The sequence below is a fragment of the Tyto alba genome, unplaced genomic scaffold, assembly GCF_018691265.1.
Source record: "Tyto alba isolate M040663 unplaced genomic scaffold, T.alba_DEE_v4.0 Super-Scaffold_42, whole genome shotgun sequence".
Lineage (NCBI taxonomy): Eukaryota > Metazoa > Chordata > Aves > Strigiformes > Tytonidae > Tyto > Tyto alba.
The window spans coordinates 32,307,987-32,334,834 of NW_024881318.1; the positions used below are offsets into that span (position 1 = coordinate 32,307,987).

General features: G+C 39.0%; 1 protein-coding gene across 1 annotated transcript in view; it reads right to left on the reverse strand.

The window, feature by feature from the left end:
- Nucleotides 1-26,848, reverse strand: part of PGM5 (phosphoglucomutase 5) — an 80,939-nt gene that overhangs the window by 19,597 nt on the left and 34,494 nt on the right. Inside the window, exons 7-9 of the mRNA XM_042804889.1 lie at nucleotides 12,702-12,817; nucleotides 2,459-2,594; nucleotides 1,274-1,457 (exon numbers count right to left, since the gene is read on the reverse strand). Of these exons, the coding sequence (XP_042660823.1) occupies nucleotides 1,274-1,457; nucleotides 2,459-2,594; nucleotides 12,702-12,817 (436 nt within the window). The remainder of the gene's footprint in view (nucleotides 1-1,273; nucleotides 1,458-2,458; nucleotides 2,595-12,701; nucleotides 12,818-26,848) is intronic.

A 26,848-nucleotide genomic window follows, 5' to 3' on the forward strand; every position in this document is an offset into this window, starting at 1 on the left:
CTTAGAGAATCCCACCAAGGCTGCAGATACATGGAGCTAGGAATGTGTCCTTGCCAAAAGACAAACTGGTTGAACTATACTCTCAATAAATACATGTTCCTCCCTATGAAAAGACATGCTTTCTGGTTTTATGGGCTCATTTTCAGAGTCCATCTGAAAACAGGCCAAGTCATGTTTCTCTGTTTGTGTTACATGGTGATATGATTAGCAATTACGCTTCAATTTAGGAGAAGGGCTTTGGATGAAAATTAAGGGAAAGGAAAGTGCACTGAAAATTCAAAAGCTGTTTTTTAAAAGTACAAGGGCCACAAGTCTGTCGTGCCTGTAATTTTCCAGTGGACTTGGATACGACAATAACCTCATATCTTGTTTCAGCAGTAATATGCACAAAGAGAGTAGCTTAGTAGCAAGTGGGCTGCTTATATTTTCTGGATTCATTGATGACTGGAAACTACAAAGACTCTGAGCAAAATGGCATGACAATAGCTTTAATGGCCTGTAATATAATTTCTATGATCTGGTCAGGTCAAGTAGTTTACAAACCAGAGAAACTAGGACAATAAAAATAAAGAGCATAAAATCAGAACACGTTTTAATGAGTCATAGCTCATGTTCAAGATGTTTGAATATACATTTATACCTGGCAAAAGTATATGGTTAGTTTTGACCACATCATGAATTTCAAAACACTGAAGGCTCAGTTAGGACTCCAGTTCTTGATAGCTAAGGAATCTCATTATGGACACTGCCTGTAAGGAACAAAGAACTGGTCATCTGGGCTAGAGAAGTCAAACGTGCCCACATATGGTACAAACCACTAAAGGCTTCTGCATGTTAATATAGTGCCTTAGTTATGCAAATTTTGTGGGTCAGCAAGAGCAGAAAAAATTTAACTTTATTTGTAATGTATAGCAATTGGAGATTTCAGGTAGAAAACCAAAAAAGACTGTCTTACTACATGACATTTTGCATTGTTCAAGAAAGGAAACCCTCCCTATACATTCATTGCCCTCAACAGGGACTCCATCCCCTCCTACATTCTCTGTGACACTACTGCCTCCAGTTATGCACAGCAAGTGCAGGCTAAAACAGAAGTGGGTTATCTTATCCAGACCAAGCTAATCTTAAGTAGGAAACGCAGTATCTATCAGAGCAAAGAAAACATCATCCTATAAATAAATGGAGAGGCTTTCCAGCTGAACATTGGAAACAACACTGTTAGAGACAATATGGCAGTTGCAAAACTTTGGTTTTTCCATCACTACAGTCATACCTGTCTTTTGGTCACAGTGCCATCCACAGGATCTATGTACTCAAAGCTGTCTGTTCTTTCCACACTGTAGATATTGTTACCCACAGCAAACTGCTGATGGCTGAATGATTTGTCAGTGATTAAAGCTTCCAGGTCTCTCATTATGAAATATGCTGTTCTGGGTTCCAGTGCTTCATAATCAAACCTTGCACATATATATATATAAAAAAAAAAAAAAAAAAAAAACAAAACAGAACAAATAAGTAAGTCCCCTAAAGCTGGGAAAACAGTTCTGCTTTCACAGTCCTCAATACACTCACAATTAGCAATTTACCACTTACTACAATAACCAAAGGCGGACCACTGAAGTACTGATGGCAAATTAAAACAGCACATGCATGCAAGTCCCGTGCAATCTGACCACTATGTGTGTGCACCACAGTTCTACACTGGCCACGTGACTCTGAGTTAACAGAAATAATTTAGGAAATGCACAGTTTCTAAAGTAGCATAGACAACATCATTGATACACAGCTAACTTTCCAAGATTAAGGTCACAATCAGTACAGTGCACAACAGCCAAGTGAAACAGAGAAAACTTAGCTAAAAGTTTTGAGGAACAGCTGTGCATAAAAGACCTTATGGATATGTGAACTCCTCTGGACAAAGTCTACTCTGAGAGAGAGAGGCAGAAGCTAAGATGTAAATGACAGAATCCATCCTTTTGAGACCTTAAAAAAAATTAGTAATGTTTAGATCTTTAGAGGAGTTCTGAAATAAAAGTAGGCATAGTTACAGGTCTCACTAAACCACTGTCACATGGAAGCAGATACAGGAATAAATACAGGAGTAAATCTTGCTGAGATTTTGAATTTTTTTTAACACCATGTAAAGAGCTATCCCTACAGATTCCACAAGTAAATAATTCAAATCTTCCTGTCATTCAATATCAGAAAATTAAATTACTCATATGCTAGAAGTGACACATACATGCTGCTTATTCAGTAAGTAAATAACTTCTGTTGCCACTTACTCAGCAGAAAACACCTGCCTACAGAACAATGGTGTTCTGTGGCAGATTTTCATTCTGCGGACACAGCAAAAGCACACCTAAATGCAGCTGAGCACAGGTAAACAAGTCATGGTTGTAGCAGAATTGTCCTATCAACTGCATAAGTTCCTGTGCCTTTTCCTCATTTTTCTCACCTGCAGTAGTAGTGCCGGCCAAATCTTGCCCAGTGATCCCTGACAATTTCCTCCACACTCTGCTTTCGAGCTGCTAGGATTGAAAGCCAAACCAGCACAGCCCATAGTCCATCTTTCTCTCGAAGATGATCAGACCCTAAAGAGACATATATAAAGCACATTATTTGGTACCACTGCAAATCAGAAAACAAAGTAAAAAGGCTGGGAAAATGTCTCATTTAACTTTGTATGTCACATAACAGTAATCAGCAGTACTAACCTCAGCAATTCTGATATCTTCCAGACAGACAACTAGAACTTATGTTCAAAATGTGATTTATTCATATAAGACAAAGTCCATACTCCTAATATTAATTAAGAAGATGTACAATTATTTGAATATAAAAGGTATTAGTAGAAAAACAGTTTTAGTCATGACTCCTACTCCCTGACATACAAGGTGTTTTCACAGCTCTGGTGCTGCTTCCCAGAACTGGGATAGATATGCAAAACCCTGGCCGTGAGCCAGAATGTTCTGAGTTATGTGAGTCAAATTCAACAGCATCTTTTTATCTCTGAAGATGTTCATCTGTCAAGCTGCAGAGAAAGAATTTCCCCATTCCATGAAAAATGAAGATTTCCTGAATGTTCATGACCTCCCATCAGGATGAAAAACAACAGCCTGAAAAAATGTTTCTGGGAAAAAAACCAAAACAAAACAAACAAACAAAACTAGAGAATAGCACTTTTTCCCCTTTCTGTATTTCTCCATACCTCCCCATGGTAAAGATGTGTGGATGTTCAGACCTAAATCCCTTCCTACGTTTATATTTATGAAGAGAGAAATTGATCCAACAATGGAGACTAAGAATAATTTTGGAATAATCCATAGGATTTAGCACATGCTCTGAGATATGGGATACACAAGTTTAAGTCTATTATCTGAATTCAAAAGAGCACAGACTTGATCTTGCAGTTCCCATGTCCAAAGCCAAAATACCAACTTGGAGTAATAGGCTGCTCTGCAATAGACATGTAACATATCTTAACCAGAAATATTTTTATGAAGCTAAATTTATGCCTGTTAAGGTTGTGCCTGTTAAAGGTTAAGGTTGTGCCTGTTAAAACTGGAATGTATCAATCTGCAAAAAGTTTCAATAAAATCAGTATCTTTTAACAAAAGACTGTTTCATGGGAAGTTTCTTGGTTACCTCGGCAAGTGCCCTCTCCTTTTCAATAATTTAGAACAAACTTTTGCAACAATATGTATCTAACGCAGATTACCAAAAATCACAAGAAACCACACAGAAGAATTAACACAAAGTAAGATCCAAGATATGTGACACTCAGTAGATACTAATGACAACTACATAAGCAAATAGATTCAAGAAGCTTGAATAGACATCAAATATGTGGCCATTGCTCTGGTATAGTATTACTAGATTTGATTGAAGTTTGTTAGTTGCAAGCTTTTAATTTTCTGTCTAGTTGTACATTATTGAAGCCCTGAGCTCACTAGCTTTGTTTGCTCCACGAATTACCTATGGATCAGGGAGGCAACCAGCTGGACTATCTGTGAACTTAGAAGATACTTAGCAAAATTCACCAGAGAGGAATCTAAAAAGGTTTTTCATAAAAACCTGTTTTATGAAATATCTTCCTTCCTCAAAAACAAAAATCCCATGGCAGCAACAGTGCTTTGCAGTGGTGTGGTTTTACATAACAGTCTGCAAGGTCTACACAATCATCTGTCAAAACAGCTGTGCTTTGCTACTGGCAGAGGACATAGTTCCCATAATATGAATTGATATACTGAAGCTGTTAATCCTGTGTAAAACTGTCAACATAAAATTAAAGACATATAAGGAAAACAGCAAGACATGCAGAGAGCCACATTGATTCCTAGGGTTCAGTCTTGATGTCCAGCTTCCAGTCACTGCTACTGCCTTGGACTTGCCATCCCTCTTCTTGGGAGAAAGCAACAGTCATGATAGCGGCTGCTACTCATAGACTTTTCCTAAGAACCCATCATTCTCGGCCTGCCACAGCTCTGCCTCCCACTTTGTCTTGTGTTATATTCACCCGAGGGTGACACAGATCCAGCACCCTGAATCTAACATTAAGCAAGTTAATTTTTTTTCTTCCCCTAACGAGTCTGCCTTTTGCCTGTGACCAAAATGGGTGAGTTGCCCCTCCCTGTCCTATCTTGAATCCCAAGACTGGCTTATTTTCTCCTTCTCAGCACTAAGTGGGGGATGGGCGGGGGGGTGAGGGGGGGGGGAGAGGGGAATGAGTAGCTGTGTGGTGCTCAGTTTCCCTCTGAGCTCAAACCACAACAGCAAGTTAACTACCACAAAGTTAACTAAGTGCAAATTATTACTTCAGAACATTATCAGAATTGTATAGGAATGATTACTGAAGACTTGTGAAGAGGAGAAAGACAGGAAGATTATGCTTGTGTCTATGAGTTAGGTAATGCAGAAAACAAGGACACTGAATACTGTAGTTGGATTTAAGAGCTGAGACAGATGGTAATGTTTCTTTGCATTTGCAAAGTAGCTGTCATGATAGTAAGAATTCTTCTTTTCCGGCACTTTTTATCTGCCCTGACCTGTAATCTGTGAGGTCTCTGTAACAAGAGCAGTCTCCTACTACAATGGCCAAAGCCATGGGCTGGTCCTCGATGAGCTCCCGTAGGAAGAGCAACAGCTCACTCTGTTCCCTGTTCCAGAGTCCCAGATGCTGTGAAAGCATGGAGTGCCAACAAATCAGAAGAAAAATGGCAGAGTTATTTATGAGTTCTCACAGCTTTGAAAATAGTTTCAGATAAGAAAGAAAACCAAACATGCCTCCACAGGAAGTTAGCCCTTCCAACAATCAGGTGCTCACTTTTTCTACTCCCTTGTTGCGATAACACACTACATGAGCTGAAGGACACCTTCCCCAGAAACACCAACGATATGGCCTACAGATAATAAAGTCAGCTTACTCGTAGGCAAAGCAGCTGGCATGGTCATGATCATTGTTATTGTAGCTGAGTCTGTTGCCAGATAATGGTTCAGGTTTCTGCCACTGACACCAAGAGAGAGACCTAGAAAAGAGCTGTCATTCCCCACCAGTGACCGTCATTTCTCTGGTAGCAGCAGGAAAAGTCACCAGGTCCCCATAGGGGCCGGGGGCTCCCCCAGGGGGGCAGGGCAGGGCCCAGTAGCCAGGGCCCATCCCACCACCCCAGACAGGAGCAGGGCAGCCCCAGCCCCGGGCATTGGGCACCTCCCTGGGGACAGGGATGGGCTGAGACCAGGTCAGGATGTGGGAACCAGGGGTAGGTCTGGCCTGGGGGGCCCCTGGCCAGGCAGAGCAGGGCTGTGGGGAGCTGGAGACCGGCCCTGACATGCTGTCACTGGGGCAGGGGCTGACAACCCTGGGGGGCTGATATGGGGTCCGGGGCCCTGGACAGGGTAGGGGAGCCCTGGGATGCTGGGCAGGGCCCTGGTAACAGCGGGCTCACCCCACCATGGCTGTTCCTTTCCTACTTAACCTGCTGGTCTCTCCTTTCAGCCATTCATCCTTAGCACTGAAAAATTCCATTTCACCCAAAAAGTCATCTCTTTTGCTGATATTACCAGCAACTTAAATGGCTTAAGTGTCTCAAAATACACCAGAAAGAAGTAGAGACATGGTATTGAGCTAAACACCTCAGCAATTCTTTTCAGCGTAAACAGTCATTTTAATCCTGTTGTGTAACACTCTGCAGGCCAACAAATCATACAGTGGAAGGTGCAGCATTCATTCAGCAAAATGGTCTATAGATCATGACATCTGTGCAACAGTCTGAACAGTGTTCACACCAAAGAAGAGTTTTGATTTAACAAACTCTTCGAGTATGTTTCATTGATCCAAAATGGTACAGTGAAACATGGATAGAATTTTTTGAAAGCTCTCTGTTGTGCTCTGAGACCTGTTCTGGCATGGCTTAAACTCCAAAATCTCTGTGAAGAGGGATGAGTATATACATGTATCATTCTTCTGATCCATTCAGCAGCTTTAACGTGTTGTGTCCTCGTGTGTCCTTCAGGAGGACATACAGATTGTTGCTTCTCTGGAAAGGGAAAGCACTAGAATAAATTAATCCAGAGGCAAAAGTCTGGATGGAAAATCTAGAAACCACCCAACTGTTCCAGAATCAAAAGTCACCAATTAAAAATGTTAGCCTGATGGGAGTACAGGGAAAATAATCCTGTGTGCCCAAGATGTGTCTCAGTTCATTATTCTTAATCCAAAGAAAATTGAGTACAAGGATTCCTCAGAACTTGTTTATTCCACCTCTTTTATTTCACCAGCATATCCATCAACTGGGTTACCATATGCACATATGTTCCATGTATGGCCCTCTTTCTTTAAGCAAATTAAAATCTATTATTGAAACCGTGTTAGTCAACTCTGGTTTTTACCTACTGCACTGTAGGTGTCTTTGGTGTCTGTAAGTGTCTTTGCTCTCTCTCACTCACTTATTCCTACTGCCCAGCTGACCTAGTAAAAACTCATGAGAGGGAGCTCGTTCTGCTGCCTCAGTTCACCTAACACCACTCCTCTTTGCTTTATAGATCCAGAACCTGCTGCTGTGGATCTGCAGAGGCAGAGCTGCCCTGTGCAAAGGGATCCAGTAAAAGGTGACTCACAATTATATATATCTGAGATTGCAATGCTAATAGTCCTCATGGCTTGTTGAGGGCTCTCAACAGTCTCAGGACAATTCTCAGTGATACTTTTAATTGAAGCATCCAAGGCATTAATCAACTCTGTTTAAGGAACTGAAGCAGAAAGAGACAACAGAACAGAGGAGTTAACAAATATTTTTCTGATTATCCCATTATATTTAATTTGTCATTGGTAAGGGAAACTATAATAACTGCAACTACTTTGACAATTTATCTTTGAGTTAAATTGTCATATTTCTCTGTAACAGTAGCAAAAGTTATCTTTTACTACTGCAACAGTCAGTTGCTATGGCTGAACTCAGAGCAAACAGTTTGGGAAAACCTCAGAGCATGTTCCCATTCATAGAAGTACTCAGCTTAAACATGCTTAAACTGAAGTAAAGTCTTGAGAGGCAGTACCCTGAGAAACAAAGTAATATCATGCAAAATATTCATATTGTGATTTTTCTGATATTGGAAAGCTGTTGGGCATGCAGACTGTCTTTTACACGTCTAATTCATTCTGTATCTGAGATTTTGAATTCTGACAGAGACAATGAGCCCTGAGCATTATATGCATGAAGAAAATGTAATTGTTTTTCCCTAAATTAGTCATCTCTGTCTGCATTCTGTAAATGTAATTGTAAAACAAAAATCTGACGGAAGCAAGTATACAACTCATGGTAAATCATTTTGCTTGCACACACTTTGAGTCTTACAAATTTATATTCCAGCAATCTGAAACTTGATATTTTAGGCAAATGGAGATTTAGGGGCATTCTGATCTGTCACTTTATTCAAGTTAATGACATTATTTTAGATTTGTGCTACTGTAACTGATACCATCAAAGAGTTCTTTTAAGGCTTTCATTCATTTCAGCAGCAGCACATTTTTATATTCTCCACTAGTTCTTCTACATTATCTTGTAGGAAAAGGCAGCGGATGTTAATAGCATCTGGAAATTCAGATATGAAGTATGCAAATTTATGAAAGACATAGCAATTATTGAAGTGTCTTAAAAATGAAGAAAGATAAATCACCTAATCCTGATTAATAGTTTGTTGATGAAATTTAGAAACTAATTGCTGCTGCTGACGCTCTTCTCTGAACTGTGTCCTGGACATTAGTCATAGAACCAGAAAGCTGCTAACCTCATCTGACAAGCTCCCCACACTACTACAAAAATGGAAGAAGTTTTTAAAGCACTGGTTGAGCTCCAAGATCAGCTGCCAGAAAACAAGTCTGGGAAACATAGCCCTGTGGGATGTTTTAAAAATCTTTTGTCCTTTTATAGCAGAAAATTTGCTTTTATTTACTTGCCAGGGCAAAATCTCTTATGTTATAAAACCAGGGCTCTGTAATATTTGGAAAATCCAGCTGGGCTGGATTACCTGGGTACACAAGCAATAGGTCTCCAGTGTTGTTTGGTTAGTTTGATGATAAAATGTGGATCTGTAAAACCCCCTTTCTCTTGCACAGAACAGCAAGTTTCCTACTCTGATCAGCTATATGGTACATTTCTTTCAATATTCCACACTGAAAGCTAAAGAAGTGCCAGGTTTCAGTTCCCTAAATAGATATGATTGAGGGGAAAGCTGTAAAATTGATTCAAATGCCCAATACTGGCAGAAACTTGTGAGGGTCACACATCTTAGGACACTACTAAAAGATTCACAAGAAGGTAAATATTTATTGCTAAAAACAGCTCTCATCGCTGAAGTATTGGTCATCTACAGACCAGACTGCATTTTACAAATAAACATCCTGGCATATGAGATCTTTTCAGACAGCTGCACTGAATTGAAAGATGATAAGGAAACTGAGGCAGGGAGAAAAACAAACTTTAGGCATCATAGTCATTGCATAATTTCCCTGTAGGCGCTGTCACGATTCATTTACACAGCAACTACACACACACTGAGGAATTTAAACACAGTGCTTGAGTTGTCTGGATGCCCATGGGATTGAATCTTGAGGGTTCAGATTAGCCTTTAGATGGGATTGCCTAAATTGGGAGGTCAAGAGGCTTTCTGCACTAGAGTGATGCAGGTACAACAAAGCTCATCTGACTAGAATATTTTGTAATGTACAGATTAAATATTGCTGTAAAGAAGCTATTCATGCTGGCCAGTAATATGTTGTTCAAGCACCCTTAAAATTCACTAGGGACAGAATTTATCAGGAATTTAAAGAATTAATGATAGGATAAGAGAACTAGATTAAGACAGGAACACAAAGGGCACTAAGAATGCACAGACTGGTCTGAGGTTAGGAGACATGAGCTGCAAAACTGGAAGAGAGAATATAGTACCAAATGCAATTGTTTTAGGGCCCTACAGAAGGATACAAGTGAAGGAAAAAAGTGAAGTGTAAGAACAGAGAGAAGATAGAGGTATTATCTTGCCTTTCAAGAACAGACAAACGCCAGAGGCCCTTCCTTGACCTCTATGAGACACCCATCCCTCTTTCTCAACTTCAACAACCACCTGATACTCAGAGTACTGAAGTTAGGCCAACACAGATTACAATGCCCTCAGTGTTTCAGTAGGTCAAGCTCTGAAACCACTCCTCCTGATTGCTATATAACTGATTTGCAAGGCTCAAATTCACCAATGCTTGGGACAGTCTGCTCAGCAAAACCTGAATGTGCCTTTTCGATGTGCCAGGGAAGTTTGATGTTTGGCTTTTGTTATAACTGCACCATAAAATTTTAATGACAAGTCTCCTCGAAGGAGACAAGGCTTCTACTATGCAACAAAGATTCTTCCCTTCTCCCTGAGACAGAAAGCATCTGCAAAGTTGTAATCAACATAACCAGATAAAGATGGTCTAGAAGCCTTACTTCCCAAGCAAAAACAGGCCTGAGGCAGTGATTTGTCGTGGCATATGGCACACCAAGGCCAGCCCTGCTTGCTTTACATGCCTCCACAGTTAAAACTGCATGCAGCAGGAGATGCTGCACTCTGTGGGCTAAGGTACTGTCATGATCCAGACTGGGATCCCAGGGAGTCATAAAGGTTTCGTGATCTGCTTGCCTTAAATGAAGGTGAAACAAAACCAAATGACCAGTTACAATGTTTTACTTGCAGTAGAAACAACTTAAACTTGGAAAGGATAGTAAGTGATGTGGTATCTTATTGATAAACCTGTAAGAAAGAAAAGAAAGCAAGTAAAAAAAAAAAAAAAAAGGAAGGAAATAGAGTCAAAGTATCTGGATCACCACCCCAGGTTCCAGCCTTGTCTCAGGTCTGGTAATCTTGGGTGGTGGGTGCACACCCAGCAAAGTTTTCTGTTGCCTTTAAGTTCAGTATATCAGCTGATTTGCATACCAGACAAAGAAAGGTGGGTTTTCCACAAACTTATCTGCATGAGAGGCAAGGAAAAGGTGGAGCAAGAGTTCTGTGCAAGCACTGAGGAGGGATGGGGTGCATTAACTCTTTTGTCCAATTGAGATGTTGGTCATGATCTCCCCCTTCCACCTCTGCCTTCTCCCCATTTTTTGCTCCTTGGGCAGCCATCCCACCTTTGGCTCCATATGGTGCTGGATGTTTTCCCTCTTACCAACCTTTTAGCTCTTCTTCAAGGGTATAGTCATCAGCAAGGCCTGCATCGTTTATACAAAGTATCAGGCTTACACAATAGAGCCAATGTTCAGTGGCCCTCCTCAGAAGATCAGCATTAACCTGAACATATGGTTTTAATCAGTCTACATTCCCCCCACTTTGAGACTTATCTATAGAACTTGGCAATACAACCACAAGGGAGTGGAGCTGTGCAGCCTTTGATGCACCCTGCGCTTCTTTGGGCAGATAGTTCATTCTTGAGGCTTTCTATTTTGATGAATGTTTGAGGCACTAACTCCTTCAGTTCCTCACAGGTACCCAGATGTCCTCAGCTTATGAGAATTCACCATCAAACTCCCACAAGCTCCTTCCAGTGAAAAAACACACTTCCCCTTCTTCAACATAATGATAAAGGCAGGATTTTTTTTCCAAATAATTTGGGTGCTAATGAGGTCGTGCTGATGTCTCAAGACCCACCCAAGTTTCATGCAAATATTTGATTTTGGATGAGCAGGAGGAACTTCAATATTTAGAGGGTAGGGGCACAGAATTGGCCTGGTGAAAAAACATCAAAAAGTGGTGAGGTGAAAACTCCCCAGTCCAGATCTGTCATGGTCAAATGAAGATGCAGTCTAAAAACACACCACAACAAATGGCAGTACATTCCAAAGGGTACAAGACCTTCCTGCCTCTCTCTCTAAGTTAGAACTCATTCAATGACCTTGAAGAACACCTTTTGAAAACATCTATTCAAAAGATGCATTCAGAGCAATACAAATCTGTGCCAGTGGCAGAAATTGAGCCAAGGCATTCAGGTTGCTAATCATGGGACATTGGTTCCTATCCACATCAGAAAGAAAATAAACATTATTAATTTAAATTCCATTCAGATGTCCATTCAGGTACTTATAGAGAGTTAATGACAGGCTAACATATACAGTAGCATGTCTATGGCTATAGGTATGAAATGAGGTATCCTCATTTTCAAAAACACAGCATTCTGCTCTAACTGACCTTAACCAAAAAAATTAATACTAGACTTAACTCACTCAAGCAGAATGAAATTTGTGATTAAGTTTTACTGCATGATAAATTATTTTTATGAAAAGCTGCAGCCAATTAATTATACATCAAAATAAAGAATTCCATGGAACTTGCATCAAAATACAGAATAAATTATTAGCCAGGCAAATGGTTAGGTTATTCTGATATGTGCTCATTCAAAAACACTTGTAGCATAACCCTATGAATAAAAAGAAGAAAGAATTTCTGTGCCAGAACCCAGGACATAAAAAAAAAAACCACTGCGAAATTTATTCAGTTTTTCTCATAAACCAAACTCGTGTTTGTGAAGATTTTCAGACTACATATTTTAATTGCTCTAATGCTTCCTGTCAGTACTGAATTCATGGGAGCTCAAGTTGGTCTTTCATTCTGCATTCTATTGTTTGACTGATTCTTGGAACATATAAGGGAAAAATACTTAGGGAAAATACAGATATCTACATGTAACTGAATTTCTTTTAATGATGGTTTTATTTAAGTTTTGGTAATTGTGATGTTCCAAAAAGGGATGCCTGCAAAATGTTTGATTAGACATACCATTAGACATACCAATCCTACTTTGTACACTGAATCACAATACAGGCAAAATCCCTCCAAATGCTGTTGCAGTCTGAAAAGACTACTGCAGTGGAATCAGTGAGACCTTCTTGCATCATGTTCAAGTCAGAAGAGAGTGCCAGGCACCTCCAAAAGCTGTCTGGGTAGTGATAAGATTGCCTATGGCTTCTGAATGGCCATCTTCCACATTTTTCATATCTCAAGGTACTAGACACCAGAGATGCAACACCACCCTCAAGATGTGAACAACTGACTTCTCTGTTGCAGCACCAGACAGAGTTAATTTGCTGATTCTTTTGGCTTTGACTTGAGGCACCCAGGAAAATGAAAAGTTGTCATTCAAAATCTCTGGAAATTTTTGATTATGTACTACTTACCAGTGCCAAAGCTTTCCTCTCCACAAAGTGAGCAACGTCCAGAGTCCATGAGATTGGAAAAATACCTCCATCCTGTTGGTGTCTCATACACAGGAACCTTCATTGCTTTTGCCACTCTGGAAAAGACACAATAAAAGATCACACAATTAGGTCACCGCTTTTTTTACACATGTCCTGAGATCAGTTGAGGAACATTCTAGGTCTTGTTACATCTCCTGACACCTTGGCTATAAGTAAAAAAAAAAAAAAAAAAAAAAAAAACAAACCAAAAAAAACGAGCACCATTCAAAACCGATCCATGACACAGAAGTGACTTCAACCAGAACCCAGGTGCGTTGTATGTTTATACACTAAGTGTAGTATTCTGGAAAATGTAGGACCTCAGCTCAATATGTTTCACCAGTATCTTTCTCTTGTTATTGAGCAAGAAACAGCTATATCTAGAGACACACACTTTTTTTGTACTAATATTTTAATGAAAAGTAAAGCATCATGTTGAAGTACCTTTCTTTATAAAATACAGGTGGCCAACACTAATACGCTCAAAAGATAGTTTTACTTCTGTTCACCTGCTCAAAGCCAAGACAATACAGGAGTGTTTCCATGATGTAGCATCTCCTCTAAAAAAGCTTTCCCAGTCTCAACCTGAGTCTGAACTTACTTTCCCTGTCTCCTCTGATGCACCTATATGAAATACTCCCACTAGCTGGCTGATCTGCCAGTATTTTCAAGAACCAAAATAAACCACCACATAACCTGGACGTGCTTTCCCTTCTCCAAGTTGTTAACTAGTCATTATTCCTGTTATTAACTATAATGAAAAAATCCTTTCTTGGACTAAAAACCAAGAAAGAATTAAAAAACAAATCCTCTAAGGACCCCACTACCAAGGTGGGATTTATGCAGAATTAATATTACCATTCTTCTTGTTTCTAATTATAATGCTTGTTTTCATTGTGTGCCAAGGATTTTCAGAGCCAACTGTTTTTTAATATGAAAAATAAGACTTGATATATAGTCAAGCAACCTGACTGACTAAAAAGGACCTTATCATCTCCCTAGGATTGCTGCAGCAATCAAACCTAGCAAACACTTCCTGAATTCCACCCCCACAGAGGAATACCAGACCTGAGATGATTTACATAATTTTAACTTCAGTCAAGTTCAGGTAAAGCAGATCAATCAAAGTGGGATTCAACAAGCTTAACACAATTAACTTAGAAGTTACGTATCAAAGCGAAAACAGCCACTTCTCTGATCAACAGAGACACCTGTTTTTGGACGGTCCATCACTTTGGTAGATGGGATGAATTGCCCAAATATGCAAATACTTACCCTTTGAAAACCTAGTAAATAAATGTATCTAAATGATACTTCAGCCCGTAAGTATTCCCTATGAAATCTTTAAATTGTTAATCAGCACTGGTATTAAGTCTCCAAATCCACTTTTATTCTTATGTAATAAATATCCATTGCTATCTAAGTCTCCTCCTGTTCATCCTAGGTGTCCATTTTTGTACTTTTTAAAATGAGATAGAGTAAGAATTGCTGATACTTATTTGAAGAGAGCTAAAGAGGTACCTGGAGAAAAAAACATTATCAAAATGTTTAATCCCAAACTCAGTCTTCATGTCTCTAGTTTAGAGGTAGAGGCAAGTAATACCTCCTTGTGTTCACACAGCACTAGCTATATTATTGGCCCTTAGAAATGCTGCTGCATAAGGGAGGTTATACAGTGCAGAGCTGAACATGTTTCTGTCTGGTTCTGCAAAAAATCAAGAATGTAAAAGGATTTAGTCTCTGTGTGACAGTAACTGCAGGCTAGGAACAGGACCACACTGCCAAAAACTAGAAAACAATCAACCAGAAAACAATGGCTAACTTGTTGGAAGAGCAAAACCAATTCCCTTGATGTAGCCTAACAATACAGCAGAAATATTTCTGCTTGCAGAAATGTTCCCATATCCTGGTACTGGTTTTGGAGAAGGAAACCCTTTCCCTTTCACTTTTCTGTACTCTTTTAGTCTGTGGACAAACAGCCTTGGATAGACCCATCTTGACCAGCAGCAAAGGCCTCCAGGGGCTGCAATGGTTTTCAAATGTTTCTGTGCACTAGGTTAGCACTGAAAAGACAGATGTTGATTCTGTTGGCATTGGGCTTACTTTAAACTTAGCCTTTCAAACAAACAAACAAAATATACATATAAACATATACAAAGTTTACAGTGAAATATAACAGATTGTTCCTTGCAGTATTTTTCTTGTTCTTGACTCTTAAGACTTTAACAGAGTAAAGAAGTAGAAGCACACCGAAAATTAAGCATACCCTTTTTTAACAGCCATTTTACTGAACTAAAGAATCATCACTGGAGGTCTCAATAAATACAGAATGTGCCTTTATGCAACCTATAGACATTTAAGGTGAATCATCAACCCAGGAAACATGAGAGGGGTTCCCACAGGAAGACACAGAAAATTCTGAAGGCTGCAGACTCATAGAAATAATGTGCTGCATCAGATCAAAAAAATAACAATGCAAACTGCCGGAAAATAGCCTCAGAGGAAGGAAACTAATGTTCTGTAACTGGAAAATTATTAGATCTTCAAAGCCAGGGAAAACAAAAATTAAATGGGGGAAAGGGGGAGGGATTTTTAAACGTTTCTACATCCACATCTTTCTGAACAAGAAACATGATTGGTATGACTTCAGTGCAGAGAAAGTAGTAAAAAAAAGTAAAAAAAAAAAAAAATAAAATAAAAGAGTATCTTCATTTACCAAAACTTTTTTTCCACTTTACATTCACCAGCCTGCTTTCTTGTAGACAAAATTACAAAACTGGAGCTTTCAGTCACTGCTACACCAAGTAGCCAGGTATTAAAAAAAAAAAAAAAAAGTGCCAGCTGAGATAAAAGGGTAGAATCCCTTGTGGACCAAAATTTGGAAGAGTTTCTATGTGCCACTGAAGATCTCCAGCACTACCTACTGTGGCATATGACTTCATGACAAGCTTGAAAGATATTAAGGAAACATTTTATTCTGCTGGGCAAATAAATGCTTAGGATGAGGGTTTCTGGAACTTGTAATTCTGCAAGGACAGTTGCTGGTGAGTCAGAGTAAAGGTTTTTGTTTTCACAATAACAAATCACAGATCTACTAATTACAATCTAAGATGTTTTTATCAATGTATCTTCATAGGACAGTTCAAACAAGCCTATATATATACAGCTTTTTAAGTTTATCTTCTTTCTGTACATTTACACTGCAATCCCTTAATCTGGGGAGTTAGAAATGGAAAGTCAAGTGGTTACCATAAAAATTTTTTGTCTATATGAGAACTCTTGGTCAGACAAGATCTCTGAGAAAGTGAATTTTGGAACTGGTGCTGCAAAGAGTTTATATCTTGAAGAGGTCTCACTCATAAGAGTAAATTTTAGATGTCTTTTTATATATATGAATAATGCATCATCACCAAGATACAGTAGTGCTCCTGTAAGGGCAATACCTCAGTCTCTGAGTTCTCTGGGTGAAGGTATTAGCTGTCAAAAGGCCCAACCTGATGGATGGAATATACTTCCAGAACAATTAAAAAAACTGGAAAAAAATATGCCATATGAATAGGTTTATTTTCCTAGTCTATTTGAAATAAAGGCATTCTATTTATGTCTAACCACACAGTTGATATACCTGTGTTTATATGCTCCATGAGTATGAACTATGTGGAAGGAATACAACAAACCGTGGACATTCTGGTTCTTGTCAGCTCTGACATTTAATGGGACTGACTTCAAACAGTATTCCTGCTTGCCTTCTTTCAGCCTAAGAGCTCACTACATCAATGAGATTACACAATACAGTTTCTCCTGTCTGTGTGTAGCACTAATTAGCTCTTGCTAGACTGGGAAATGGGGTATTTACACTTGAACCTAAACTGAAGGCAAATCACCTTAGTTATTCTGTCTGTATCAGAGCTGAGGGCATTTATGTTCCCAGTATGCTGAAATACTATTTAAGGAAGGGGGCAAAAAAAAAAAATCAAAGAAGAGTAAACTGTACTTTTTGTAATTACACACATTATTTAAAACTATATTTTGAGAATTTAAAGAAAAGCAAGAGCAGCAGTTTCTAAATGGGGAGATAATAAAGTGAGTTCAAATAACAATATAAATTATTTTAAGGTTATATAGTTAAATGCAACCTCTTACTGTACAACCTTACTCTCATTTTTATTTTGAAGAGCTAGTCCTACACTACTAATACTGACAGTCCACTTTTTAGTAAAACATAAGGAGAATACACACAATGCAACCATGAGAAGCAGTTTGAGTTATTTCATCACAAGAAAACAGAATTGTTGGTGAGTTTAGTACCAACACAGAACTGTTTAGTCAATTCTTGAACTCTACACTAAGTCTCACCGAAGAATGAGCTGGCCAGTTCATTATAAAGGCAATAATGAACATAATATTAAGCTCCATAGTAAAGATCAGAATTTTTTTAAATTTCCTGTCAGAAAAAAAAAAAAATATTAATTCTAAAAATTAATTCTAAAAATGCTTCTGAAAGCCTTCACAGACTAATGTGGAAACTTACCTGTTAAGCACCAGGCAACCGGACTAGTTAGTGTACAGATGAATATCCCAGATCTTCTTCCTTACACTTCATAGCCATATGCATGTCACCTAACTAGGAAAACAGAGGGTACAGGACTCTTGATAGCCTAAATAATTTTCCTTGGAATTACAGTAAAAATATTATCCTGCTTAAACTGTGTAAAAAGACAACCTTCCACTAAAAAAAAAAAAAAAAAAAGTTATTTTATTTAAAAGGGTTAAAGGAATATCCTTGTGATACCTTGATTTCAGTTTTCCACCCAGTGGAGAAAACAGACTGTTTTTCACAGGTTGGCTAATAAAGCAAAGTGGGCCCTGAAGGTATCTCCTGGTCACTGCAGTTTTGCACTAGCAAAGCACCGCTGACTTCAGCAGAACCACCCTGACTTACATTAATGAAAGTCAGAGGGAAGTTTGTTCCAACCTATTCTCGACAATGCCACAAAAAGTCCAGATGAATACATATCATCCAGATACAACAAATGGCCTGTGGCAAGCTGACTTGCATGTGCTCAATGAAATTTTTATCACTTCTGAGAATAGATCGATCAGTCAAACAAAACTATCCTGCCGAAGTCATGGCAGCTGTTCACCACAAAGATAAAAGCCACAACACTGGGGGAAGGGCTTTCTTTGGCAGGTCTCAAGAACTGTTGTGAATGACTGGCGGGAGTTTTGCATCATAGTTGAAATGCTGGCTAGGGTAAACTGCAGCACCGCATCCATTCTGGAGTCTTCACTTGGAGGAACAAGGAGATATTAATGAAAGAATCACTAAAGAAGTAGCTATTGCATATCCTTGTCTCTCTTCCACCGCCTGCAGAGATCAGCTGCACATGTGAAAGACACTCAGAGACGCTTCTGTGAGCAGGCTTCAAAAACACAGACTGGTGTGTCATGGACGCATTTTTTTTCAAGCCTATTCCTCTCTGTGGAGTCAGCACTGAGGTAGACAAGGGGCTGTAATTTAGAGAGCAAAGAGCAGGATTCTGCAGAAGACAAAGCACTCTTAGGCCCTAACAAACCAGAACTGAAGGAATCTGTGGGACAGACGTGGGCCACTGAAGGATAGTGTGTGGTAGCAGCATTTCACAAGAGATCAAACCTCTGTAATGGTTTCTTTCAGAGTTACTGACTATAGAAGAAAAAGGTTTGACTCTGGGTCTTCTATATCTCTACTCAGTCACTGAAGTAAACTGTGTTATCTGATCTCCAGCTGATAAGTCCCATTTGATTTAAGGCCTGAAGCATCTTTTATTTCAAAGTCAAAACTATGGTTTGACTGAAATGAGAAAACCAATTTTTCTTCACACTTCTGTAGTCTTTCTTCACACAAAAAAATAAAAAATATCTCAAGTAAGGATCTGCATCTATCAAGAAAATAATTTGTCTAGCTGAAAATAAATCACACTGTCTAACCTTGGCATACAAATGTGTTTTTGTTTGGTATTTTACTGCCTGAGATGCTTCAAAATTTTTGTAACACTCTGGACACTTCTGAGATCAAAACTGACTTAATGTTTGCCTACATCAGTTTTTCCATCCCTTTATTAGAGATTCTGTTTTTGCTATTCTATAACCATATAGTACAGTCTTTGCCTTGATAGACTTACTAAAGCATACTTGCAACCAGACCTGAAATTTCATCGGTTCATTCTTTTGGAGTACTAAGAAGATATCCAGGATTGAACTCCTATCACGCTGCCACAGTTCCTTTTCCATCTGATCATTTGCATTGGCTATCTTATTCACTCTCCAACATTCAAACTTCTTTTACAAATAAAATTTCTTTTTTAAACTTTATTGAAAATTTGGACACAACATTCTTTGCTTTTTTTGTCACCAAGTCCCTATCCCTTTCTCACTGCATTATGTTTCCACTTGTTCTTTCTGTGGTCTCTTCTTGTTGATGCTGAATAGCTATTTACTGCTTAATTTCTCACCTTTGGAAGCCTAATTCAGCTCACCTTTGGTCAGTTTCCTCTCCATTCTTATTAATTCTTAAGAAGCAGGAGTCATGACCTAAGTGGTTTTAATTTTTTTCTTCAGTTTCATCTGTGTCTTTTTTTTAACTATGCAACTCCAACAGCCTGTGAGAAATTCACAGCAGTAGCAAAGACAGCACCAGCACTGGCACCAAGTAGAATGTGAAATGGATGTTCTGCTTCTGGATGTTTTCACTCTGTCTGCACCGCCTTCCCTTAAAAGGATTCAACTGCATATTGTGCAAGGCGCAGAACTAAAACAACAGTCACCCCCCTTATATGGTCAAGTATTACAGTGTTACTCCTTCCCAGTCTTTAATTTATTAAGTCAAAATCACTGGAATGATAAGCCCTTGCACACAACACACATAACCTGGACATATCACTAAGATAAGATGTAAACTGCCATGGCTGGCAGAGAGGCTGTCAGGACCACGAGGCAGAAAAAAAATATAGTTATTAGACAACAAGTTCCGTTTCTTTCTGCTTTCTAGTAGGCTACACCTCACAGAGAGAGATCATAGTAACAAAAATCAATAAACAAAAAGCATCGGAAGACACTTGAGCTACAAAGGAAAAAACATTTGGCTTTTTTGGTTTCGCTTCCTCCCCACCCCTGCAAAGTTTTTAACTCTAAAATGTTTCTGCAGGTAGACTAAAGGTACACTGAATCAAGGTCTAGTGTTCAGGGCTAGTTTCTGTCTTGAAAACTGGTGACTTCAGGTGGATTTTTTTGGCTGACAATCGCTCTGAGGGTGGTTATTGTTGCTAATAACTGCAGAAATCACCTCCTTGTTAAATTCTATTCAGAACAATTTAAATTCCCTTTCTATCAATAGAGCCTCCTGGCACTCATGTAACGCAACTGCAGTGCCAACCAACTTTTCCAATATTGTCTCCTGTCTCAGTCTCACTTTGGCCTTTCCCTGTGTTTGAAATCTTTCAACAGCAAAACCTAAAAATTATCCCAGCAGAAAGGCAAAGTCCTACAAACAAAACCTACCTTGCTCATGCCTTGTAACACACAGCAACATACATACTAGAAACTTACTTTAGTTACATGGAACACATTCACTTTCAGGACAACCACCACTATACTCCAAGGACATGAACTACTGTGTGGAAGGTCAGCCCCTTGGCTTTAACTTCCTAAAACAAACAAATTTAAAACTTAGTATCTCCCTTTGGGCCCTTCAAGTTCATTGGTTTTTTTCTGTCTCCTGTAGGATCAGACTTGAAAAGGCTCACGCTATTACAAGGATAGTTAAAACACCCATCAGGGAACCCAGCCACATACACACCGTGAGGCCCTGAAGTTATTTACATTCCTTGATGTCACCTGTATGCCACGGTGTGAGCACACAGTTCAATGTGTCTTATCAAGTTTTCTTGCACACAGACTGTACCACCTCAGTAAAATGTCGCAAACACTGTGTGCAACACACCAAAAAGACAGAACTTTTTAAAAGTACCCGAGACACTTTACAAAATACTGGTAAACTAATTTGTGTCCCATTCCCAATAGGCAACTTTCTGATTCAATCCCAGGGGGTAAAAGTAAATTCATGTGCCTAACTTCATAGCCAGCTACAGAGCCTGGAGAGCACTACAGAACTGAAATGCATTTGTAAGTAGGCCAACAGCTGCAGCACAGCTCTGCCTCAAATCTCCAAGAAAGGGCTGCAGAATGCCTCTGCCACTTTCCTGATCTTCAGGGAGTAAGTAGTCAAAGTGAAAATAGCCAGCACTGCTCCTTGCTGAGTCTGCCTTTGCCTTCAAAACTAATGTGATAATCCTGTCTACTACTGGCAGGAGGTGCAAGGATACTTTTTACAGACACTGTACTTAAGCCTAGTCTCCCTAATTTGCTGTGGAGTGAACTGCCACTGATGTAGACATCACTGTGATGTAGACATCACAGGTGCATAAATGCACCTTTAACAAATACACAAAGCAGATGGCATGCAAACCTGGAATTTTTCACCCCCATATTTGCAGGTGCTGCACATAGGTAATTGTCATAGTGATCAAGATATTAAATTAATGTCAATGTCAATGCAACCAATATCAAGTAAGTTACTTACCTGTTATCACAGTGTGATTGTTATCATACCCAATTTGCAGCCATTATGAGACATTAAAAAACGTTTTTCTGAGAAGTTGCATCATTTTTAAGAAGTTGCACTGGAAGACCTCATACACAGGCTTAGGTTTTAAGGCCTCAAATACAGCTTTGGCTTATAAATTTGTCTCTGAAGTCTGGATGATAGCACAGAGCCCAAGCAATGAGATTCCATGGGAGAAAAATGTTCCCTGAAGAGCTGAATGCTTAATTCAATTTAATTAAAGTTTGTGCATATGGAAACTAAGAACTTTCCTTCTTTTCAAGGAAATACAGCATTAAACAAAACCCACCATGGAAAACTGGACTTTATCAGAAGCCTCTCCTTCAGACAGGAAACTGGCCAATGAGCCTACGACATCTGTTTCTGCTCAGCCAGACTATCATGGTATAGACAGTGCTATCAACATGAAAGCACTGCAGCTTAGACTACAAAACACACAATTCTTTGGAGTCTCCAGAAAAAAAAAAAAAAAAAAAAAAGAATAAATCCGCTCTGTCAGCTTTTAAAAACATCTCAGGACTTTGACAGATTTTAGCATGGAACAGATGTTCATAAAAGAATCAGAAATGGACACAACTGCTAGACTCTAGATTTTTGCACAATAATAATAAAATTAAATTGAATAAATACTGACAGTGGTGTTTGCTATTGAGTAGAGCTACTACGAAGCATTTTCTTGAAATTGCTTTTAATATTGGAATTCATCTCTAATAAATACATTAGTAGCTCAAGAGAAAAAATATTCTTCCTGCCTTTTTTTAAAAAAGAAAGATTAATTTAATCATAACGAGAAACCTTTAATTCCAGAAGCAGCAATTGTGCTCTTATTACAGGCAGTGGAACCAGGTCTTAATGTGAATTCATACCTAACTGCTAGAAATGATTCTCAGTTACTTTTTACTAGGAACTAGTTGAGTGTAAATCTCAGCTTCAAAACTATTAATAATTTTACCATTTTGAACTCCTCACACGGCCAACACTACCCTTTTCTTTCTCTCCCACTGAATGATTTAAGTCAGAATGAATCCAGTGTGTTTAAAACTAACATAGACTGTCAGCCTGAATGCCTGTATCTGGAAAGAGGAAGAGTTTATTCTAAGTAAAGAATTAATACTAGTGTCATTTTCCGCTGTGTGTGAGGGAAAGCACAGACATGATGGGATGGGAAGAAACAAGAAAGGGGACAAGGAATAAGCCTGCAGCACTTCTCAGGTGCAGCTCCACAAAATCTGTATCGCAAATTTGTGTGGGAGGACTAGAGTGATTTAAATCCTGCTGGACACTCACCAACCTTAGGCAGGTCTGAAGGTGCAAATGACAGTAAAACATACACCATATTGTGCAGCTGAGCATGGTTCAGGGATCTGTAACCTCACGGAGAAGAAGCTATCTGTTAAGCAGGAAGCAGACTGGTCCCATCGGTGCGGCACTGTGTCCCGTTAGTTGGTCTCCCTCACAGGCTGGGTTTGGTTCTTTGCTAGCACAAACACACAGGCAGTGAGGCTCTAGATAATATCTCTGCACTGCTCTGCACTGTACCATGTAGACATATGGTCTTATTCAGGCTTCCACAAAAAACACTGCACTGTGTGAAGTAGGCATGATTCAGGCTTCGCTAAATTATTGCCCTGTATTTTCCTTAGCTGGATCAGCATTCAGAATGTTCACAAGCTTTATACAAACTACAGTACTGTCCGTGGACACGCAACCCAGTCTTCTGAGTTGTGCTTCTCCCACCCCTTCCACTTCCGTGACTTCCTCTGTCTTTTCAGCCTTCCTCCAGCATGCCACCCACACTGAGATTTATAAAGAGAAGCAACCTAGGAGGTTCATGCTAGGGGATGCTGACTCAGTCACAGCACAACTTGAGTTTCTCCTTTACAGGACAGTAAGTGTTTTATACAAGGGCTCAGTGCCAAAAAGTAACAAGGATTGTACATAATAAAATGGGAGAAAAGATAAAACAATGAAGTAATGGAAAAACTAGTACTTTTGTGCAAAAATTCTTTTTTCTGTATTCTATATTCATTTTTTAAAATAAACTTTTACAAAAGGCTTTCATATTTTCATTCAAATCTCTGGCGGTTCTTGTGAGCCCAAAAGTTAAGCATGCTTAAGTATTTTGCTGAACTGGTGCCAAGAATCAAAAGTCAACTATTCTGCTTTACTAAGTATTAAACACCCATTATAAAGCAAGACTTTTTATGCGTACAGTAAGACCTGTTTCCAAGAAATCTGCTAACAAATCCAGTACTTTGTAGACAGAAATACTGCTCCTTATGAAGAGAAAAAAAAAATTGATGCCAAGGTGGATAGGTCTGTGTAAATAAAGATAAGTTGGAAGGTTTATTGTTTTAAACAGAGGGAAGAAGCCGTTTCAAAGTGCAAAAATGGATGTGTTCATTCTCTTGCTTCTGATTTCTCCTCATTGTGTACATCTATATAGAAAAACAGGATGCTGTGGACACACCCTATAAAGAAGCCAAATGATTTTTTAGTGTGACTAACACTAGCTGAGATGTTTGTCTGTGCTGAGACCATAAATTGCATGTGTTCCTCCTGACTAGCCCCTGCAGACCCCTCTAACAAGAAGTACCAACTGGAAAAGTCTGTCCTCTATATGACTTTAACCATATACTCAAGACCCATCAAACAAATTAGCTTGACCAGGTATCAGTCATCACTAACAAATGAATTGTATCTGAGATGGACTCCAAAGGTCGCAGGAGGAAGGCCAGTTTTTTGGCTCCAAATGAGGGAAGAAAACCTTCTAGAATAAAGTTATTGAATCTTAGGAAGTTATTTTTCTTCTCTGAGTCGCTGACTATATGAATTCAACTCACTTATGGTGATTTTCCAGCAGTCTCTCAAGTCACAAAGTCATGTTTAAAAGATCCAAAAGATACCTCGTTAAATAAGGAGTGTGTAAAACAACCCTCCTTAAATTGGAGCATGAGCAACAAGCACAGGAGGAACTCAGTAGACTCTTTGCCCACTTTATCTCAGGTATGGGAATACTCTTAGGCATTCTAAAGCATTGCCAAGACTCTCATCCATTCATTAGTAACTAACTTTTAATGTCCTGAATGATCCATTTGATGAATTTTAAAAAAGATGTTGCCAGGCTTTCCACAACTCTTTCCGGTGAAACAAAGAATTGCCTTATCTGGTACAAATAACAAAGTGCTCTGAAAACACGACATGTAGAGCTTGATTCATCCTGCATTTGATGGTGGCTGTAAGGATAGAATAGGAAGGGTCTGATGTGTTAGTTTAAGCTTCAGTCAAATTTTACTACTGTAAACTCAGCAGGACATTCTATCAATGCTTCATTCCAGTGAATTGCAAGAACCTAAATTCACTCTTTAATTATGTTGACTGAGTGCTACCGACCACAAAGACAAATTTTGCAAAGGAGTAAAGTCAGATTTAAACTGGACAAGGAGCACACAGCTCACAAACGGGTAACAATGTCAGTAAGATCCTAGAACTGGCAAAAGCAAGCATGAATCTGACCTCTTAAGCATTTCTGAATGATGGGAGAAAGAGCAAAGCAAACAACATTTGTACAGAGTTTTGACAAAAAGAAGCTAAGAGACCCTTGGGTGTACCTGAGGGGGAGCTGATTCGTTTGAACAAGAGGAAGTGATTTCATGGATCTATCAGCTCACAGTAGGCCTCCTAAGAACACACAGAGTCATGATTTTAGACCACCAATTCTTGTGTTTCTGAAGAACTATCTAAGCAAGATTCAGGTAACTAGAAGGGAGGTAGAATTAATTCTTGGTTCTGGAAGACTCAAGAACCAAGAGCTGGTGTGGACCAGTGCACAAGGGATGACAGCTGATGCTCTCTGGCCCACAAAGGAGCTATCCTTATGATCACATCATGCCCAATCTTCCCTAAGAAACCAGTCTTCACATGGAAAGAAAGATACCGAGAAAAATATGATACTAAATGATTGCAGAGGTAAAACAATCCAGCAGACTACCCCAGCAGTGAGTGATCAGCCAGTCAGAGGCAACTGCTGAAGAACTTAATTATCTAATTCACAAATAGATCTATGACTAAGTTAATTTCCTAACACAAGACAGCAGTAAGTGTATGGAGACATTTTCAGTATCTGCATTATTCCTCTCTGGAATCACAGAAAGTTTCTGTAGGCCAGTCAAATCACCTGTAATGCCTGCACACTGACATTAAGTAAGGAGGCTCTCTAGCATACTACAGGAGACTCGAGGTACGCTGTGAATTCACCCATCAGAGGAACAGTAAGAGTTACTGTGAAAAAAGAGTCAGAGAGTGGCACATTTAGCATGTCACCTAGGAGTCTATCCATAGATAGAGTTCTGTCAATCTTGGGCAGGGGGAAAAAAATTTTGCTGTGGTGGTTTGATGGCAGAAAATAGCCAAAGTGTGGTGTTCCTTTCTCACACTTCTAGATCAAAAGTACACAGGAAAAGTTAAAAGAAAATGTGAAAAACTTGAACAAAACGGAAACAAGGAGCAAACAGTCAGGGCACTGAAAATCCCTTAAACAATATGAAATACAGTGATTATAGATGTCTCTTAACCTAGACCGCCTATAATGATTAGTAAAGCTTTGACATTTCAATAAAAGGACATAGTGGAGAACCAGGAAGATATTGCTGAACTTTGGTGGTTAGAGGTGGAAATAAATACCTTCTAGAGCACACGTTTCCATGGTGCTGTAGTCCTACACACACCACACCTGAGATCCATACTACCAAATGAAATAAACAAAAAAGAGCCATCCTTTAAGGTTGTGGCTTCATCCACACTAACATTTTGTCAACCTCATGATGTTTTAGTGATAATAAATGTTACTTGGACAGCAAAACCTTAATGAGTTTCACCAACAACAAAGCCCATACTTATTCTCAGAAACTCAAATGAGTGATATAACTGATACAAGTGATGAAAACATGAAAATTCTTACTGGACTCCCAGTCATATAAGCTAGGGTAAAAAAACTATTTATGCATTACAGTCACAAGCTATATATATGGGAATTTACTCTTCTCTTTAATATAAATAACACACATGCATCTTGTGTATAAGATGCAAGCTCATTAAAATTATATCACTGCCTTTGAACTATACATTTCCAGGAACCCAAACTCACAAGTTTGAAAACTTCTAACAAAAACTATTACAGTAACTAATGTTGTTATCAACTGTTTCTCTTGGTTACAAATGTATTGAAAGGTTTTGCACAAGATGCAGTCTGTGTAACTCTTTCTTATTATGGTATTGTTTTCTTCAGTGTGTGGGATGCTAACAGGTGTACTCATCATGATGTTCCAAACCAAATGGTGTTCTCATGTTGCTTTAGTCATCAGTTCGAGATTCAAATCTGAAATGCATAATTTCGTACCCTCTTTTGTAAATGTTTCAAGAGTCA